General features: G+C 46.8%; 1 protein-coding gene across 6 annotated transcripts in view; it reads right to left on the reverse strand.

The window, feature by feature from the left end:
* YEATS2 (YEATS domain containing 2) overlaps positions 1 to 21,403 on the reverse strand; it is a 300,282-nt gene that overhangs the window by 208,396 nt on the left and 70,483 nt on the right. For all 6 annotated transcript variants that reach the window (XM_063915696.1, XM_063915693.1, XM_063915695.1 and 3 more), the window contains 2 exons: positions 20,017 to 20,126; positions 17,966 to 18,127 (listed from right to left, as the gene is read on the reverse strand). In XM_063915696.1, the coding sequence (XP_063771766.1) occupies positions 17,966 to 18,127; positions 20,017 to 20,126 (272 nt within the window). The remainder of the gene's footprint in view (positions 1 to 17,965; positions 18,128 to 20,016; positions 20,127 to 21,403) is intronic.

Genomic DNA, 21,403 nt, shown 5'->3' on the forward strand with positions numbered 1-21,403 from the left:
TCCTGGCTGCTCTTTTAGAAGCAGTGAGCTGTCTGTGGCTGTGAGGGTGCTCTTTGGGAGGACCGACACGCCATGCTGTCTGTGGCTGTGAGGGTGCTCTTTGTGAGGACCGACACGCCATTCGCTGCCCGTGCAGCGGCACTATCCCGGACCCATGTTTTTCCAGAAACTGGGAAGGGATGTGCTAAGTGTAAAAATAAAAATTAAAAATAAAAATTAAAAATAAAAATCCAAGTGTGGTTATACCACAAGCCGATGTTCGTGCTGTGAGCACCGAAAAAACACTGAGAGAGTACACTGAGGTACTCGGGGATATGGAGGAGGGGGAGAGTCCTAAATTTAAATATTCAGTGCCTTTGTTCGGCTACGCCCGTCCATATCCCAAGAGTACTCCAGTGACCCCTAGTGGATGAAAAAGAAAAACACGCACCGAGGCGGGCGCCCAATATCCCTTATGGACTACGAGAAAAGGATTTACCAGTAGGTATTAAAATCCTATTTTCTCTAGCATCCATAAGGGATATTGGGGGAATCTAGTATGATGTGGACGTACCAAAGCTTCCAGAACAGGCGGAAACGTGCGGAGACTGCTACAGCACCACCTGCCCAAACTGGTATCATCTTTGGTAGGGTATCAAATTTATAGAACTTCACAAAAGTGATCTTCCGGCCAGGTAGCAGCTCGGCATAGTTGCAAGGCCAAGACTCCATGGGCAGCCGCCCAGGAAGAGCCCACTGATTTTGTAGAGTGGACCTTTAGAGACTTAGGAACAGGTAAGGCTGCCGAAACATAGGGGGTCATTTCGACCCGTTCGCACTCAGCGGTTCTTTGCTGCGGTGCTAACGGGCCGGAACTGCTGCTGCGCAGCACCCGCACTGCGCACGTGTGTCGTTGACCAGCGACGGTAGTCGTCGGGCAACGGCGCCAGGACCAGAGAAAGTGATCGCAGGCCCGATCACAAGAAGATTGACAGCGAGAAGGAGGATCGGGGTGTCTACTCACCGTTTCCCGGGCGTGGTAAGGCGAATGCAGGCATTTGGAGGGCGGATGTCTGACGTCACAGCCGGGACCTTCATCGCTCGATCCATCGCACTGGGTAAGTAGGTGCAGGGTTGGTCTTGTTTTGCATGAAACTTTTTTAGCATAGCAGGGCTGCACAAGCGATCGCAGCCCTGCTATGCTAAAATACACTCCCCCATAGGCGGCGTCTAGTTGATCGCATGAGCAGTAAAAAGTTGCTATGTGCGATCAACTCTGAATGACCACCATAGGCCTGTTGGATAGTAAGCCTAATCCAACGAGCAATGGACTGCTTGGAAGCAGGGAAACCCATTTTCTGCGCATCAAAGAGCACAAACAAGGAATCCGTTTTTCTGACTCAAGCTGTGCGCTTGACATAAATCTTCAAGGCATGCATAGCATCCAATGCCTCCAAAGGAGCAGAAGAGTCAGAACTGGACAGAGCCATAATAGGTTGATTCAGATGAAACGTGGAGACAACCTTCGGCAGGAACTGCTGTCTAGTCCGGAGCGCCGCTCTGTCCTCGTAAAAGACCAAGTACGGACTTTTACATGATAAGGCCCCCCATTCTGAAACAAGTCGACCAGAAGCCAGGGCCGGTAACATCACCGTCACCACATGAGGTACTTATCGTCTACAGTTATCAGAGGTTCAAACCAGAACGACTGTAGCAGGACTGGCCAACCTGTGGCTCTCCAGCTGTTGTGGAACTACACATCCCAGCATGCCTTGCCACCGTTTTACCACTCCCCAGTAGCAAAACTGTGGCAGGGCATGCTGGGACGTGTAGTTTCACAACAGCTGGAGAGCCACAGGTTGGCCAGGCCTGGACTGTAGAAATGCCAACACTACATCCAAATCCCAGGGTGCCGTAGGCGGCACAAAAGGAGGTTGTATGTGGATTACCCCTTGCAAGAAGGTCTGAACTTCCGGCAACACTGCCAATTTCTTCTGGAAGAAAATGGAGAGGGCTGAAATCTGGACCTTAATGAAACCCAGACGTAAGCCCTTATCCACACCAGCCTGCAGGAAACGTAGTAAACATCCCAAGTGAAACACTGCAGGCGGATATGTGCGTTCCTCGCACCAAGAGACATATCTCCTCCAGATTTGATGATAGTGTTTTGACGTCAGTGGTTTTCTGGCCTGAACCATGGTACCAATAACCTTCTTGGAAAGGCCCTTGTGAGCTAGGATGTTCTGCTCAACCTCCATGCTGTCAAACGAAGCTGCCGTAAATCCGGGTAAACTAATGGTCCTTGTTGAAGATCTCTTCGTAGTTTTAAAGGCCAAGGGTCTTCAACGGACATGTCCAGAAGACCCGCGTACCACGCCCTCCGAGGACAATCCGGGGCAATTAGAATTGCCTGGACACCTTGATTCCTGTTTCGCTTTAGCACCCTTGGGAGCAATGTAATCGGAGGAAACAGGTAGACTAGACGGTACAGCCAAGGTGACGCCAGTGTGTCCACTGCCCTCGTCTGAGGGTCCCTGGTCCATGAGCAATACCAGGGAAGTTTCTTGTTGAGCCGAGAAGCAATCATGTCTATTTGTAGGCAACCCCACCGGTCGATGATCTGCTGGAACACCAGATGGTGGAGCCCCCACTCACCCGGGTGGAGATCGTGACTACTCAGGAAGTATGCCTCCCAGTTGTCCACACCCGGAATGAAGATTGCTGACATTGCTCTTGCATTTCTTTCTGCCCACAGCCATAACATTGTCAGACTGTACCTGGATCGTGTGATCTTTGAGCAGTGGAGAGGGCCTAAAGCAGAGCATTGCAGATCACCCGAAGTTCCAGAATGTTGATAGGAAGGAGGGCTTCGTGGGCTGACCACCTGCCCTGGAACTGCGCCCCTTGGGTGACAGCTCCCCATCCCCATAGACTTGCATCCGTCGTGAGGAGGGTCCAATCCTGAATCCCGAAACTTCGGCCTCCCAGGAGATTGGATGACTTTAGCCACCACAGGAGGGAAATCCTGGCCTGAGGTGACAGCCGAATCATCCGGTGCATCTGCAGATGCGATCCGGACCACTTCGTCAGGAGATCCAACTGAAACGTTCTGGCATGGAACCTCCCACACTGGATCACCTCGTATGAGGCAACCATCTTTCCCAACAATCTTCTGCAAAAATCGACAGACACTCGAGTAGGTCGGAGCACCATGCGGACCATCTCTTGAAGTGTTTTCGCCCTTGTCCTTTGGTAGAAACACCTTCTGTGCCACAGTATCCAGCAACATACCCAGGAACAGGAGCCTCTGAGTTGGCTCCAGGTGGGACTTCTGTAAGTTGAGGATCCACCCATGGTCCGACAGACGGATGGTGCTGTCGATAAGAAGCAACAAAAGCTCCCTGGATCGTGCCTTTATCAGAAGATCGTCCAGATAAGGGGCCACATTGACCCCCTGGACCCGGAGTTGGAACATCATCTCCGCCATCACCTTTGTGAATACCCTCGGGGCTGTGGACAGGCCGAAGGGTAGTGCCTGGAATTGGAAGTGATTGTTCAGTAGGGCAAGCCGCAGGTGCGCCTGATGAGGAGGCCTAATCGGAATATGTAAATAGGCGTCCTTGATATCCAAGGAGAATATAAATTCCTGTTCCGCCAGGCCCGCAATCACTGCTCGCAGAGATTCCATCTTGAACACCTTCAAGTAAGGATTCAAGGATTTGAGATTCAAAATGGGTCTGACTTTGTGTGGCCCAAAAATGAATAGCATGGGTCATGCAGCAACCCGCAATGACCGGTCTTTGTGATATACCGGCTGCTGTGTATATAGATTTTAGGGTAGTCTCTATCTTCCTATCCCCAGGATCCTTCATGGTAAAGGAGCCCGGGGCGGGCAGCACTGCCTTTTTAGACAGGCGAGAGACTGAGACGTCCACCCCACTGGGTTCCTCCCAAAATTTTCTACCTTCAGGAGCAAATGGGAAAGTGCGCAAAAACTTTTTGTACACATGGAATTTTTTGTCTGGATTTTTCCAGGCCTGTTTGAATAGGTCATCTAACTCTGTAGAGTCAGAGAAAGTGATATTAGGCTTGTTTTTTTTTACAAAGAAGAACTACTGCTGTGACGCAGCGTCCTCTAGAGGGAGCTTTAACACATCCGTTATAGCCAAACTGAGGGGTTCAATACCCTGAGCAGCAGCGGGATCCCCACTAACGGTATCCAGGTTATCCCCATCATCCTCTATATCATCTGTATCAGATAGTATAGCAGGTAACCCACGCTTCTGAGGACCTGCGTGATAGAGGGGGTGCTGTGCATCTGCCCTAGCAGCTAAATCTGCAACAGCTTGTTGTAGTAGCTGAGTCTTCTGCACATTAGCATTGAGCTGGGATGACATATCAGACATCATAGTCTTAAGAGACCCTAACCAGTGGGACTCTGGACCCCCTTCCCCAGCCCCTTCAATGATTTGTGAAGATTGACTGCATTGCTCACGAGAAACAGTCATTAGATAATGGAGAGAATCTAGTGTGACATACACTGCACAGCTTGTGTTTACTCATATTTCACAGTAAGCACAATAACATACACATAGACAGTTATAATGCAAGCCTGCCCTAATGTATGAGAGAGAGAGAGAGAGAGAGAGAGAGAGAGAGAGAGAGAGAGAGAGAGAGAGAGAGAGAGAGAGAGAGAGAGAGAGAGAGAGGACACCAGCACACCCTGAGCTGCACAGCCCCAGTGAGGCTGTCAGCTCCCTATAATACAGTAAATGCTAACAATTATTGTACTAATAGGATCAGGATAGTGTACACAAGCGGCTCTTCCCCTTTGCTACACCCTGTACCAAATATCCAGCGTGGCTGAGGAGTCGGGAAGCTGTGTGTGCTGTATATGGCTGCAGTAAGCAGAGGAACGCCTCAGGTCCCGCTCTGAGGTAGCTCCACCCCCTCCAATGGCGCCGGAGTTACATACATATATTATACTGGCAAAAGTCTCCTTTTAAGCTTAAAACATCACACAAGCGCTAGTCAAGCCCTTTTGTGCCAGTTCTACAAGTGGGATCTTAGCGGGACATCCCCAGGAGGGTCCCTTACGCCGCTCCCGTTGTCAGCAGGTTTGTACTCACCACCAATGTCACACCCCACCTATACATGTAGGCATATTTTACTAAGAAAATAGGATTTTGGTACTTACCAGGTAAATCCTTTTCTTTGAATCCATAGGGGGCACTGTAGTACTCTTGGGATATGGACGGGCTTCCGTAGGAACAGCACTGAATATTTAAATTTAGAACACTCCACCCCTCCATATCCCCGAGTACCTCTCAGTGTTTTTTACTGAGCCGAACAGGAACTATAGAGATGTTGACAATGGAGTATTACATATAACATAACTGGCAATAACGAAGTTAACACATAACGTTACTGACAACTAAACAGTTGACACCCTAACCAGCACTTGTAATTTGAACCAGTCGGTGAAAGTGTGTTACCATAAGATCCTCAGAACTCACCACAACTAGGTAAAACTGCTCTGGGTGGGCGTCCAGTGCCCCCTATGGATTCAAAGAAAAGGATTTACCTGGTAAGTACTAAAATCCTATTTTCTTTATCATCCACTAGGGGTCACTGGAGTACTCTTGGGACGTACCAAAGCTTCCCCCGTGGGCGGGAGAGCTGTTTGGCACTTGTAACACTAGGCGGCCAAAGCTAGATGCTGATGCCGCAAACGTATCAAACTTGTAAAAGCGCACAAACGTGTGCACTGAAGACCATGTAGCCGCACAGCAAAGCTGCGTCGTAGAAGCTCCCCGACCAGCTGCCCATGAAGTTCCCACAGAACGTGTGGAATGAGCGGTTACTGACGTAGGCGGTTGTAACCTAGCATGAAGGTAAGCCTGACGTATGGTCAGTTTTATCCATCTGGATAAGGTTTGTTTAGACGCTGGCCAACCCATCTTGGCCGCATCATAGAGAACAAACAACGTATCCGTCTTACGAACTGAAGACGTTCGGGATACATAAACGCGTAATGCGCGTACCACATCCAGAGTTCCAGAATGTGCTGTCAACACAGGAACTACTATTGGTTGATTGATGTGAAAAGATGACACTACCTTTGGTAAGAAAGCGGGATTCGTCCGAAGTTCCGCTCTGTCATCATGAAACACCAAATACGGTGACTTGCATGACAAGGCACCCAAATCCGAAACACGCCTTGCCGAAGCTAAGGCTAGAAGAAAAATTGTTTTCCAAGTGAGAAACTTTATATCCACTTGCTGTAAGGGTTCAAAATATGAAGACTGTAAGAACTCTAAAACCAGATTCAAGTCCCATGGCGCTGTAGGTGGAATGAATGGAGGCTGTACTCTGAGGACACCTTGGAGAAAAGTGCGTATAGACGGCAATAGAGCCAATCGTCTTTGAAAGTAAATTGACAAAGCAGATACCTGCACCTTTAGTGTAGATAAACGCAGTCCTCCATCTAACCCTGTTTGTAGAAATAACAAAAGGCGGGATAACTTGAAAGAGGATGTCGGAAACTTCCGAGCTTCACACCAACCTATATAGGCACGCCATATTCTGTAATAATGAGCTGCCGTAACCGGCTTCCTAGCTCGTAACATGGTTGGTATAACCGAATCTGGAATGCCCTCTCTTCTTAAGAGGGCGGTCTCAACAGACACCCCGTCAAACGCAGCCGCGCTAAATCGGGGTAAAGGAACGGACCCTGTTGTAACAGGTCTGGACGCAGTGGGAGCGGCCAAGGATCGTCTGCGAGTAGTCCTCGGAGATCCGAGAACCAAGCTCTCAGAGGCCAATGAGGCGCCACTAGTATGACTGTGACCGACTCTCTTTTGATCCGTTTTAGCACCAGAGGGAGCAACGGAAACGGTGGAAACAGATACACAAGACTGTACGGCCACGCGACAGTGAGAGCATCCACCGCCACTGCCTTTGGATCTCTTGTTCTGGACACATACTGGAACGTTTGGTGATTGTGTCGAGACGCCATCAGGTCCACCTGAGGATAACCCCATCGCTGAACCAACATGTGAAACACTTCTGGATTTAATGCCCATTCGCCTGGATGAAAATCCCGACGACTGAGATAATCCGCTTCCCAGTTGTCCACTCCCGGAATGAACACGGCCGACAATATCACCTGGTGGCATTCCGCCCAATTGAGGATTCGAGCTACTTCCCGCATTGCCATGCGGCTTCTCGTTCCTCCTTGTTTGTTGATGTATGCGACCGCCGTCGCATTGTCTGACTGCACTTGGACAGGCTGAGAGCGAAGCATGTGCACTGCTTGTCGTAGCGCATTGTAAATTGCGCGGAGTTCCAGGACATTTATAGACAGCAATTTTTCGTGATCCGCCCAGAGACCCTGGAGCTGACAATTTTGAATTACCGCTCCCCAACCTCTGAGACTGGCGTCCGTAGTTAGAATTATCCAATTCCAGCCTCCGAACCGTCTTCCTGCGGTTAAATTGTGTTCCTTGAGCCACCAGAGCAGAGATACTCTTGCCCTTGGCGACAACCTCACCCTGTGGTGAATCTGCAGATGCGAGCCCAACCACTGGGCGAGCACATTCAGCTGAAATGGACGAGAGTGAAATCTTCCGAACTGAAGCGCCTCGAAAGCTGCCACCATTGTGCCTAAGAGGCAAATGCACAAGTGTACCGACACTGTGCGTGGCTTGAGCACTAATTGTACTAGATGGTGTAGAATTTGTACTTTCTGCTGTGGTAGGTAAATTCTTTGATTGACCGTATCGAGAATCATACCTAGGAACTGAAGGCGGAATTAGATGTGATTTTTTGAAGTTGACAATCCAACCGTGGTGAACCAGTACCTCGTATGTTAGCAGCGCATGCTGGAGAAGTATCTGTTGAGACGGAGCTTTGATGAGCAGATCGTCTAAATATGGAACTATTGTCACTCCCAGGGATCTGAGATGAGCTATCATGACAGACATCACTTTGGTGAATACCCGAGGCGCTGATGACAGGCCAAACGGTAGAGCCTGAAACTGGTAATGGTTCTGGCGTATTGCAAACCGTAAGAATTTCTGATGAGGCTGCCAAATTGGAATGTGTAAGTACGCATCCTTGAGGTCTAGCGCAATCATAAATTCCTTTGGCTCTAAACCCGCAATCACCGAACGCAGAGACTCCATCTTGAATCTGTAGTAAGTTACGTACTGATTGAGACCCTTTAAGTTCAATATTGGTCTGACTGAGCCATCCGGCTTCGGTACCACAAAAAGACTTGAATAATAACCCTGACCCTGTTGGTGTACAGGGACCGGAATCAAAACTGCCGAATCCAGTAGGGACTGAATGGCAATTTGCAGAACCCTCCTCTTGTCGTCCGACAGAGGCAATCCTGTCTTGAAAAACCGCAGAGGCGGAAGACAGTCGAACTCTATTTTGTAACCTTTTAACACTAAATTGCGGATCCACCCATCCGCGGATGTGTGGAACCACGCCAAATGGAACGTCTGAAGGCGTGCTCCCACAATCGGAGAACCGAGATGGGCTGGTAGCCCGTCATGCCACCGGCTTGTCGGTAACCTTAGCGTCCTGGCGAGTTGTGTTGGTTTGTTGGAAACCACGTCCGCGACCACGTCTAGCAGGCGTGGCTGATCCTCTGCCACGTCCTCGAAAGGGCTGAGGTCTAAAGGATTTGAACGAAGGTCCAGCGTATCTTCTTCTTGATACCGGTCGAGGCAATGGTAAGAAAACAGACTTACCTCCCGTAGCCTCAGCAATCCATGCGTCCAATTCAGGACCAAACAACTTCTTGCCATCGTAAGGCAACGCCTCTATACCTCGTTTGACCTCTGCCTCCGCATGATAAGCACGCAGCCAGAGTGCTCTTCGTGCCGTAACTAGCGACGATGAAATACGAGAAGTGAGCTGACAGACGTCAGTAGACGCTGTACAGAGATACTCCACCGCCTCAATCATTTGATTTACAAGAATTATCAGATTTTCGTCATGTAAAGCAGATTTGAGTTCTGTAAGCCATATTATGAGTGCCTTAGTGACCCAAATGCCAACCAATCCAGGTCTTAGCATCACACCTGCTGCTACATACATGGATTTTAGCATAGTTTCTATCTTGCGATCTGAAGGGTCTTTAAGCGTAGTAGCTGCTGGCACTGGTATGGTTAATTTCTTGGTAAGCTTGGACACTGAAGAATCAACTATTGGTGGATTCTCCCATGTACATGTTACAGAGTCTGGAAACGGGTAACTAGACTTAAATCTGCGAGGTATAGAAAACCGTTTATCTGGATTCTGTCGTGTTTCTACTAACATCTGATTAAGAGATTCCGACACAGGAAAACTTATTGGAGTTTTTTGTCGTTTAGTAAATACGACCTGATCATTTGTGAGAGGCTCCTCAGTTTCAGTAAACTTCAGAGACTGACGTACCGCTCTGATGAGATCATTAATGCCGGAACTGTTAAAATCCTCGCCATCTGACTCCACTTCGCCCTCCTCACCCTCATCTTGTTCCGTGAGGTCTGGCATGGAATCGTCAGAATGCAACATAGCAGACACTGGAAAATCATAAGACATATGAAATTTATCCCGTTTACCCAAAATGGATTTGGACCTTACGCAAGGCTGAGACGCCTCCGGTAGTTCTGGCGGTCTCACCCTAGACTCAGATCTTACCGTTTCCCGCTCCTGACGAGCGGCGGTCAATTCTGATTGTAACCTATCCAGTACATTTACTAACATACCCCACGGAGGGTCCGGTGAGGAAATTGGTTGTAAAACAGGAGCAGAAATGGTATTCTGAACCGAATTCACAAAACATACTGTACATGTGGTAGATCCTTCCGGTAATACACTGTTACAGACTTTGCAATTATGCTTTTTAGTTTTTGCTGGTGCCTTACTCATTATGGCGACAGACAAAACAATACACAAACACAGACACTTGCACGACTCAGTAAAATAGCAGTAAGGTGTCTCTGTATATAAATCTGGCCAAATGCAGTACACGTGGCCAGTACTATGAAATGTGATCCCAAATTCCCACTAACACCCCTGCGCCTCCGGTGGAGTAGAGATGTAGTACTGGAACGTTCTGGAATCACAGAGGAAAACACAGGAAGCATGGTTAAACATGGCTGCCATGCATGCTTACACATATAATCCTAGTGCTGGTTACAAACTTCACTGATTATAACCCTGCAAATATCCCTGCAGCCTATCATCTGGTGCTGCAGTATTTCTTATGCCGCTTATTGCCCCCTTATTTATTTATTTATCCCCCCCCCCTGCCTCACCCTTGTGTAATGGCTGCCTGCTCTTTCGGAATCAGAGCAGCGGCAGCGCAGCGTGTGGGGCCCCAGCGGGTATCGCCGAGCGCTGTGTCTGAGCCCGGGTGAGCAGCGCGTCAACCAGCGGTGGGACCCGGAGCAGTAGCGGCGGCCGGCTCCGTGAGCGAGAGAGCTGCGGCGCCGGCACCCTCTGAGCGGCAGATCAGCGGCGGCCTGTGTGCGGAAGAACTGCTGTGGCCGTCGCCATGTGGGGAGGGCGGCTGAGTGGGGAGAGCAGCGGCGGGACGGGCGGCTAAGTGGAGCGAGCAGCGGCGCTTAACAATGTCCCCACACCTCGGGGCGGCAGCGGGAGCTGACCGCCCCGTTCACATACCTTTATCCTGCAGCTTGTGAGGATGCTCCGACGGGGCTTCTGAACAAGCGCCGGCCAGCCTGTGCAGGAGGCTGTCTGTGTGGCTGTCAGGGAGCTCTTTCAGAGAGGCCCGACACGCCCCTGCTGCTATCAGCAGCTGTACTATCCCTGACCCTGCCTTTTGGAAGGGGGAAAGGGATGTAAAATAGAAAGAATAAAATCAAATAAAAAGAAAAATAAAAATTCTTCAAAGTAATCGTGACTTGTGTCACAGAGCTGTTGCTACGTCGAGCACAGAAAAAACACTGAGAAGTACTCGGGGATATGGAGGGGTGGAGTGTTCTAAATTTAAATATTCAGTGCTGTTCCTACGGAAGCCCGTCCATATCCCAAGAGTACTCCAGTGACCCCTAGTGGATGATAAAGAAACTATTATAGCATTTTCCTAACTCACATACCTTAAACACAGTTTCTATAGTGACAGTAATTATTTAAGACCACAGACCTCTCTCTCTCTCTATACACACACATAATATATATATATATATATATATATATATATATATATATATATATATATATATATATATATATATACACACACATACACACACACACACACACACACACACAAACAGAAAACCCAGCACTCACCAATGTAAGCTCACTTATCCCCTGTAACAGCAGTGAGGTAGTCAGGTTTTAAGACTCTGTGATAGTGTAGGACCTGCTTGAAGGTGGGGTACCTTGGCGAGCGGTTTGCAAGCTTCCGTGCATTGGCCAATCCACTAACTAAACCCCCATCATTTATTTATTGAATTGTAGATGATAAGTGAGCTTAAATTGGTGAGTGCTGGGTTTTCTGTTTGTATGTATTAGAGCGATGTGGTCATGGGCTACATGCAATCCACTCTGTGAGTGGCAAGTACAGCTGTTTACCCCTCTTTTGGGATGGCGAGTGCTGTGTTACGTGCACCCCACCCTTTGAGTGGTTAGTGCATTGCTGTACCCCGCCTCTGGGGTGGCGAGTGCTGTGGTTTTCTTTTTGCGTATATATATATATATATATATATATATATATATATTTATTAGTGATGAGCGGATTCGGTTTTACTCGGTTCTCAAAACGGCATCTTATTGGCTATCCAAAACACGTGACATCCGTGAGCCAATAAGATGCCGTTTTGAGAACCGAGTAAAACCGAATCCGCTCATCACTAAATATATATATATATATATATATATATATATATATATATATATATATATATTCAATTTAATATAGAAGGCACTCACCAGACTTGTAATGAATATGCAAAAAATTGTTTATCAAATCAGCAGCTTAATCATGGTTGGTCGACGTTTCGGTCCCAAACCGGACCTTTTTCCAGACCAGTGTGTACAATCGTCAGAATCACAAATCTTTGTGATTCTGACGATTGTACACACTGGTCTGGAAAAAGGTGATTTTTGTTACTTACCGTAAAATCTCTTTCTCTGATTCCATCTGGGGGACGCTGCGCCATTACTTGTGGGTTAGAGGTGTGTGGTTGTGGAGTTTGGCACAGAACTAATAAAACCTGACTCCTCCCCCCTCTAACCCCTCCCATCTCCTTCCTGCCTAGCCAGTACCTCAGTTAACGTTTAGCCAAGCCAAAGGAGATAGATCAAAGAAAATTAACTGGTTAAACCAGACAAACATCTGGGAGGGATCGCAGCGTCCCCCAGATGGAATCAGAGAAAGAGATTTTACGGTAAGTAACAAAAATCACCTTTTCTCTTTCATCCATCTGGGGGACGCTGCGCCATTACTTGTGGGATTTCCCAAAGCAAGCTAATAAGAGGAGGGAGACGGGGACGGCATAGCCGTCTTTAATATACGACGCCCAACAGCGGCAGTCTCCAAACCAAAAGTATGAAAACGGTGAAAGTATGTGTGAAAGTATGAACTGACGACCAGGTTGCCGCCCTGCACAGTTGCTCAACAGATGCACCACCGCGAACAGCTCCAAGAGGCTCCAACAGCTCTAGTGGAATGAGCCCTAATTGAGTCAGGAACCGAAACATTAGCAGACACGTAAGCCTGTCTTATGGCCGAAGTTATCCAATGGGCCACAGTATTTTTGGAGGCCGGCCAACCTCGTTTCGGAGCATCAATCAAAACCAGCAAGTTATCCGTACGCCGTAATGACTCGGTGCGAGACAAATAGACACGTAAAGCTCGAACCACATCCAGGAGAGCTAAATGAGAGTCCTCCCCAGGAGAAGATGTCGGAGTAAAGGCCGGAAGGACAATGTCCTGATTTAAATGGAATTTTGAAACAACCTTTGGAAGGAAAGAAGGCTTAGTCCGTAGAACCACCCGGTTCTCATGAAACACTAACAAGGGGGGTCTGCAAGAAAGAGCCGCCAACTCAGATACTCGTCTAGCTGAGGCAATAGCCAACAGAAAAAACAACTTTCTGTGTCAGATAACGGAGTTCAACCGATTCTAAAGGTTCAAATGGAGAGGTCTGAAGAGTCGTAAGGACCAAGTTTAAATCCCAGGGAGGAACCGGAGGGACAAAAGGTGGTTGAATCCGAAGTACTCCCTGCAGGAATGTTTGAACCTCTGGAATATTTTTTCTAGTTTCTTCTGAAAAAGAACCGATAAAGCTGAAACCTGACCTTTTAGTGAAGAAAGCTTTAGGCCCTTGTCGAGACCCTCCTGAAGGAAAGAGAGTAGGCGAGGTAGCCTAAACAAATGCGGAGTTAGTCTCCGTTTTTCGCACCATGCAATGTAAATACGCCATATCCTATGGTAAATGCCAGAGGTCACCGGTTTCCTTGCTCGAATCATCATCTGAACAACCGATCGAGAAAGACCTTTTGCCTTCAAAATCTTGGATTCAAGAGCCAAGCCGTCAAAGCCATCCGATGTAAATCTGGGTGGCGACAAGGTCCTTGAATAAGAAGATCTGGTCGCAGAGGTAGGCGAAAGGAGTCTCAGACGACCATACTGCGCAGTAGAGTGTACCACTGTCGACGCGGCCAATCTGGAGCCACTAGAATCACTGCGAGATCCTCTCGCCGAATGCGTTGAAGTAGACGCGGGATCAGTGGAATTGGCGGAAACACATATCCCAGTTGAAACTGCCATGGAGCAGTTAGAGCATCGATCAGGAATGCCTGTGGATCCTGAGTCCTTGCGCCGTAGTGAGGAAGTTCTGCGTTGAGGCGAGACGCCATCAGGTCTATGTCTGGCATTCCCCATCGGTCCACTAGAGAGAGGCACACCTCCTGATGAAGTTCCCATTCTCCCGGATGAATCGTGTGATGACTCAAAAAGTCTGCTTCCCTCCTGGAATGTGGATCGCGGAGATCACCGGAACCCAACGTTCCGCCCACGCGAGGATCTGAGCGACTTCTCTCATTGCGGACCAGCTGCGAGTTCCTCCCTGTTTGTTGATGTAAGCCACTGCGGTGGCATTGTCGGACTGCACACGAACTGGTTGACCCTGTACCATGGTTTGAATGTGAAGGAGTGCATACCGAATGGCCCTTAGTTCCAGAATGTTGATTTGCAATTTTTAACTCCTGATTGCTCCAGCGTCCCTGGAAGTGATGAGTCTGGAACACTGCCCCCCAACCACTGAGGTTTGCATCCGTGGTGACCATCATCCAAGACCAGATCGTGAAAGGTGTACCCTTTTTCAAATTCCGACTGTGAAGCCACCATTGAAGAGACTGACGAGTCTTTACCGACAAGCGGATCAACTGTAATTCGAGACGCGGTTCCGTCCGAGTCCAACAGTTGAGAATCTGAGTCTGGAGAGGTCGGGCATGAAATCTGGCATATGGAACTGCCTCGAAAGAGGATACCATCTTGCCCAACACCTGCATACATCTGAGGACCGACACTACTGGTAAGTGTAACAGGGTTCGGATTCTGGACTGTAGTCCCTGAATCTTGTCCGCCGGAAGAAACATCTTCTGGCTGTTGGTGTCGAATAGAAGTCCTAGAAAAATCATTTTCTGAGAAGGAAGTAGAGATGACTTTGGAAAGTTGATTATCCACCCGAACGACTGTAGCGTCTCCATCGTGAGATGCAGGTTCTGAGTGAGAATCTCCGCTGATGGTGCCTTGACCAACAGGTCGTCCAAATATGGAGTGATGTTGACCCCTTGACAACGGAGAACTGCGACTACATGACCTATGACCTTTGTAAAAACCCGGGGAGCCGTAGTGAGACCAAAGGGAAGAGCCTGAAACTGAAAGTGCTCCGGGCCCACTGCAAATCTAAGTAGAGATTGATGTCCTACCCAAATCGGGACATGTAAGTAAGCGTCTTTTATGTTCTTGAATTTTAGGGTTGAGGGATACGGGTTGAGAGCCTTCAGATTCAGAATGGTTTGAAACGAACCATCCGGCTTGTCTACGAGAAAAAGACCTGAGTAAAAACCCCGACCCCTCTGATGAGAGGGAACCGGAATGATTACTCCATTTTGTAAGAGGGTTGTTATTGCCTGAAGGAGAGCTTGACGTCTGGAGGGATCGTCTGGGAGAGGTGTTATAAATAGTCGGGTTGGGACTGTTTCTTCGAAATCCAACATATATCCTCTGGATATGACTCCCATTATCCACCGATCCGGTTTCGATAGGAGCCACACATCCTTGAACTGAAGTAACCGGGCCCCAACCTTCTTTGATCCCTCCAGGAGACCTGAGGCGTCATGGCTCAGGTTTGTCGGCAGGCTTACTGGCCGGCCTGCGAATAGCCTGGGATCCTCTTCCTCTGAAAGACCCCCGTCTTGGAAATCTGTAGGAAGCACGAAAGGATTGGAAACTACCTCTGCCCTGTGTACGAAAGGACCGAAACCTTGTAGGTTTTGGTTTGTGAGGTGCAGATGTAAGGAAAGGACTCTTTCCTCCAGTAGTGTCTGAAATAATCTTCTTTAACTCTGATCCAAAAAGAAACTCACCTTCAAAAGGCACTGCCGTCAAGGTTTGCTTTGAGTCAGAATCAGCATTCCAAACTCTAAGCCACAAGGAGCGTCTTGCGGATACTGTCAAGGCTGAAACCCGAGACTGTAGCGCAACCGAATCCAACCAGGCCTCACCCACATAAGTGAGGGCCTCCGAAATCTGCTCTGCTAATTGGATGGCTTCTGACGGATCGTCCGACTGCATTCCCGATACCACCTGTGCAAGCCATTCATCCACGGCCTTAAGTACCCAGGCACTCGCCAGTACTGGACGGAGGGAAACACCTGATAAAGAAAACATAGATTTTAGTAATGCTTCTATCTTCCTATCGGTAGTGTCTTTTAAGGTCACAGACTGTACCGACGGAATCACCGTAGCTTTTGCCAGATGTGAAATAGGAGCGTCTACCTTTGGGGCCGTCTCCCAAAATTTTGTATCTTCCTCCGTAAAGGGATATAGAAACTTTAACTTTTTAGGCGCCTGAAAACGAGAATCCGGCTTAAGCCAGGGTTCTTTTAAAATATCTGCAAAGTGAGAATAAGAAGGGAAGGCAGTAACCTGTCTCTTCTGTCGTTTGAAAAAAGGGGGAAGGAGTCTCCTCCACCGCCGCGTCCTGAATATTAAGAGTCTGACGAATGGCTTCTATTAGCAATCTAACTTCCCAAGCCGAAACCTCATCCCATTCAGGATCTACCTCCCCCTCCTCCAAAGGAGATGACAGAGTGTCCGCCTCCTTACCTGGAAACGCTATAGCTGGTAACGGCTGCGATCGCTTAGTAGCAGTCGAACTGCTGGCCGCATTTACAAACTTATTTAAGGACTGAGTTAAATCAGTGATACTCCTGCCCATATTCTGGGCCCACAAGGGCTCCACCTGAGTCCGAGCAGATTCAGTCTCTCTAGACTGACGCAAATCTGAAATTGCACCAGAACATGCTGTACATAGGGTACCCGCGTCAGTACTACCTTTTTCTAGTTTTGAGCCACACTGAGAGCAGGAAATTTTAAACCACTGAGGCCGTTTTTCCCTTTGAAGGTTTGTCCGGTTTACTAGTCATTTTCTCTATTCTGAATGTACTAAAGAAAGTAGCATACAATTGTGACTAGTGACCTTTCAATAGGAAATTTATAGCTTGAAGAGATCTCTGGGACTGTAACCCAGTATGCTGGCTCTCTTTGCTAAGTAATAAACAGCCTTAGCCCATTAGCTTGATTGTAATCTCCCCCTATGAATAGCCCCTCTATACTTGCGGTTTTGTAAATAAAGTCCCCCCCTGAGAGGCTCTCCTGTATGCACAGCGTCCCCCTCGGAAGATGGCGTCAGGCAAAGTGACGCGCGCGCGGGCAGAGCAGGGCGGGAAGCCGTCCCTGCACTCCTGTTACTACGCGATCAACCGGAAGTTCGGGCTGCCGCGCGTTGCTAAGTATAGCGACTTACGCGGCGGCTTCTCCGGGATCCCCGTCCGTCCCCACAGCCCCTCAGACACTACTGCGGGTGTAGGGATACAGGTCTCCGGCATAGCTCCCGCTGGTGGGCTTGCGCCGGGGGAGAGGGGGAGGGTGTGAAATATTAATAATCAATAAAATAAATCAAATAAAAAAAATATTAAATAAAATAATAATAATAATAATAATAATAATAATAATAATAAAATAATAATAAAAGCAGTTAGGGACAGCCCAATACTGTCAGTGACAGATTGTGGCTGTCCAGTACCTTTTTGATCTGTCGCTTTAGTGAATAAAAAAGGCCCCAGTGACCAAGGTATGGTGGCCCTTTCTGACAGCATCCTTGTTCCATTTATACCTGTCACCTGTAGACAGGGACTAGGTATAGAAAAATAAGAAAGGGAAAAAAAAAAAAAAAAAAAATCTAAGGAGAAAGAAAAACTGTGTCTGTACTCCACAGGCACAAAACTAAAACTGGCTAGGCAGGAAGGAGATGGGAGGGGTTAGAGGGGGGAGGAGTCAGGTTTTATTAGTTCTGTGCCAAACTCCACAACCACACACCTCTAACCCACAAGTAATGGCGCAGCGTCCCCCAGATGGATGAAAGAGAAAAGGTCCGGTTTGGGACCGAAACGTCGACCAACCATGATTAAGCTGCTGATTTGATAAACAATTTTTTGCATATTCATTACAAGTCTGGTGAGTGCCTTCTATATTAAATTGAATATATAACGGGACCTTGTGGATACAAGCTTTCTCCCTGGAATTTTGGCACCCCAGCAGATGATATTGGATATACAGTGAGTGCCACTTCATTTGTTCCGGATATATATATATATATATATATAAAAAAAACACACATTATATTCCATTTACAGTACAGAATGCGAATGTATGCTGCATTCTCACCTGACCTCCACTAGGTCATTGGGCTTGTAGCTCGGGTGGAGAAAGAACCAGACCTTTTTCACAAAGTGATTAATGCTTGGTTCCTTTCTAGAGCCCCGCACATAAACCATCCACTTGTGAGTAGACTGATCATTTTCCTCTCTCTTGTCTGGAGGAATGTACCTTAAAACAGAAAGGAGACAAGCATTTACATAGAACACAGATACAGTTTATCATATACTAGTAGTTACTGTGAAAATAAAACGTGTCCTTTTTGCGCAATATGGCCTGAATTCCTCTGCTTGAGTACTATCTCACATTTTTGTGCCTTAATTCACAAATAATGTGTTAAGTCGCTAGTAGTGTACAATATAAAAGAAAAGAAAACACTTTCAACACATTATTAAACTAAAGTATTATTAATACAGTCAAAATACTTACATGGATATGTAGTATATGTCTAAGTTTTTATGACTAAGTTACAAATGTTCTACGTGCGAGCCTTTTATCACACGACACATATCGATATGATAATCCAATTCGTTCCAAACACACCGGAGCCAATATGCTTACATGACGCAACGGCCGCTCATGCAATGCCGACGTTACGAATAGATGCAGTCATAAAAACTTTCACCGCAGCTGTGATTTTTTTTCTTGCTCCTCTGCTTCCTGTAAGTGTAAACAATCTCAAGCAACGTATCGCAGCTGATGTTGCGAGTATTCACAAGGACATGCTCCAGTGTGTTTGGAACAAATTGCATTATTTTATTGATAACTGTTATGTGACAAAAGGATCACACATAGAACATTTGTAACTTAGTCATAGAATTTACAGAAATATCCATTATATGCACACATTGACTATATCAATTATACTTTGGTATATATAAAACTTTTAAAAGGCTGTTTCTTTTATAGCAACCTTGTATTGTATTTAGGAGTAGTTTTTGTTTAAAAAGGAATTGGTATAAAGAAGCAGATAGAGCGTATAGGTCAAATAGACAACGTTCCTTAACTTTCTGAAAAACAGAGGAGAGTTAAAGTGCAAGCTTCTGAATATAGGGCCTAATTCAGACCTGATTGCTGTTGTGCGAAAATCACACAGCGGGTAATTATCGAATTACTGCACTTGCGTACAGATCATAATGTGCAGGCGCGGGGCCAAACTGCAAAAAAATCCGGCGTCATTTTTGATCACTAGGCAAACGCAGGCTGATTGACAGGAAAAGGACGTTTGGGGTGGTAACTGGCCGTTTTCTGGGAGTGTCAGGAAAAACACAGGCGTTCCCAAGCGTTTTCAGGAAGGGTGTGTGACATGAGCTCCGGCACGATCAGCCTGTTTGTATCACACTGTAGGATTAAGTCTATGCATAGACTGGAAAAATAATTTGATGGTGAGTTGTGAACGGATTTGTAGATGTCCGCTGTCTGGTGAAGTTTCGCATGGCGCATGCATGCATTCACACACTTGCACGGGGCAGGTTTTCACTCTCTATGGCGGCTATCTCATCGCAGCCTTCTGCAAATTCGCAGAGAAACAATCAGGTCTGAATTCAGCCCATAGTTAAGTTTCTTTGTACTAATGCCTCTTTGTATTAACAGGTGTGACCAAACTGCAACAAGGATACATGCCTAAGGCCCATGTAGTATGGCCCCCTTAATTACACTTATGCGCAGCGCCGGGCTACCTCAACCTTCTCCAACCCCACTTCCCAACACCAGTCATATAGCTTGAGCTATATGCTTGCAAATTTAAAGTGCCCAAGTTACATGTCACCACACTCCATACCTATTGCTAATCCAGTGTTCCCAAATTGGCTGCTACAGAAATACACAAAAAGGTGTGACCCAGTCTAACTTGCAACCTAAGTCAACACAGAATAGGTTTCATAGAGGTCATATTCAATGCTTGCCCTGTTTTTATCAACGGCAATACATTTATAAGATATCACAGTGAGTGAATCTCTCTCATATATAAGGTGTGAAGACATATGGAAACTGAGCAAAACTAGTATTTTGGAGTCACATGCACAGCAGCACATTCAGGTCAGTAACAATGACAAACCTACTTTGAGACATTTCCAACCACAATAGTTTTCTTCACAAAACGCCGAGATGTGTCTTCAGATCTCATGAACCCTGAAGATTTGTTATCTAGATTTTCAGTCGTCACAAAATCCTTATAAAAAAAAAATATATATACATTTAGATACAACTTGTATTTTAGCTGCAGTTTAGTATAACCAACTCAGCCAATTTCTGTTTAGGTGCACTGAACAGCCATGTTCAGATTAGGAAGCATTCTATAGATACACATTCCTGGGAGAATATGCCTAGAACAAACATGTTGTTAATCAATCTAGCAGTAATAGCCTATAAATAAAAGCCAAGTAAACAAATGTAATGATTTCTAGTGCATGCGCCAGCTGGCCACCAAAACAGCATGTGGTATATCAGCGTATTGGTTCAACAACTGTAAAAGGTCTGTACACACAGTGAGATTTTGTCTATCTTTGATTTTGACTTTGCAATTTCCCCTGAACTCTCCCGGAGCCCAGAAGAATCGATTTTGACTATGTGCGATTTTAACTAAGTGCCAATTTCTACTATACTATGTACTAGATTGTACACAGTATAGCCAGGATTGACTTGCCTGCACAGTCTATCTTTTCTTGCGATACCGACCCGCAGGAGTACGCATCGGTATTGCAGCTGGCAAGAAAGTGCGATTTGCACTAACTTTCCTTGTGATTTTGACTATATAGTTAAAATCGAAAGGATAAATCTCACTGTGTGTACACACCTTAACATATTCCATTATAGAACATTCAAACATGATGTCAATAAAAGGACAGAGCCTGTTTATTAAGAACATACAGGTTAGCGTACAATCATGCAGATTTTTGCCTTTAGCAAAACATACTTATAAAATAGCACGTTTGCGAGAGGAAGTGAGAATTATGCAGGAGAAAGATCCGGGGCTTCACCAAATTAAAAGGAGGATTTTGGTACTTACCGATAAATCCCTTTTTTGGAAGCCATAGGGGACACTGGCACAACTTCAAGACTGTGGGGTGATGATGGTGGCTTACAGGTAGCTGGCACTTTAAATAACCAAAGAAGTGAAACAAGCTCCTCCCCCTCTATCCCCCATCATCCCTCAGTTATGAATTAGCCGAGAGGAGACAGGAAAAGGAGAACAGAACTATACGAGGGAAGCGAGCACATAACAATTAAACAGAATAATGACGGGCGGGTGGCCAGTGTCCCCTATGGCTTCCAAAAAAGGGATTTATCGGTAAGTACCAAAATGCTCCTTTTTCTGTCAGCCACTAGGGTACACTGGCACAACTTCAAGACTGTGGGGATGTCCCAAAGTTTCCCCGCTTGGGGGGAGATCACTGAGGAACTTGCAAAACAAGACGGCCAAATTGAGAAGATGAAGCCACAAAAGTA

The sequence above is a fragment of the Pseudophryne corroboree genome, chromosome 4 (assembly GCF_028390025.1).
Source record: "Pseudophryne corroboree isolate aPseCor3 chromosome 4, aPseCor3.hap2, whole genome shotgun sequence".
NCBI classification, from domain to species: Eukaryota; Metazoa; Chordata; class Amphibia; order Anura; family Myobatrachidae; genus Pseudophryne; species Pseudophryne corroboree.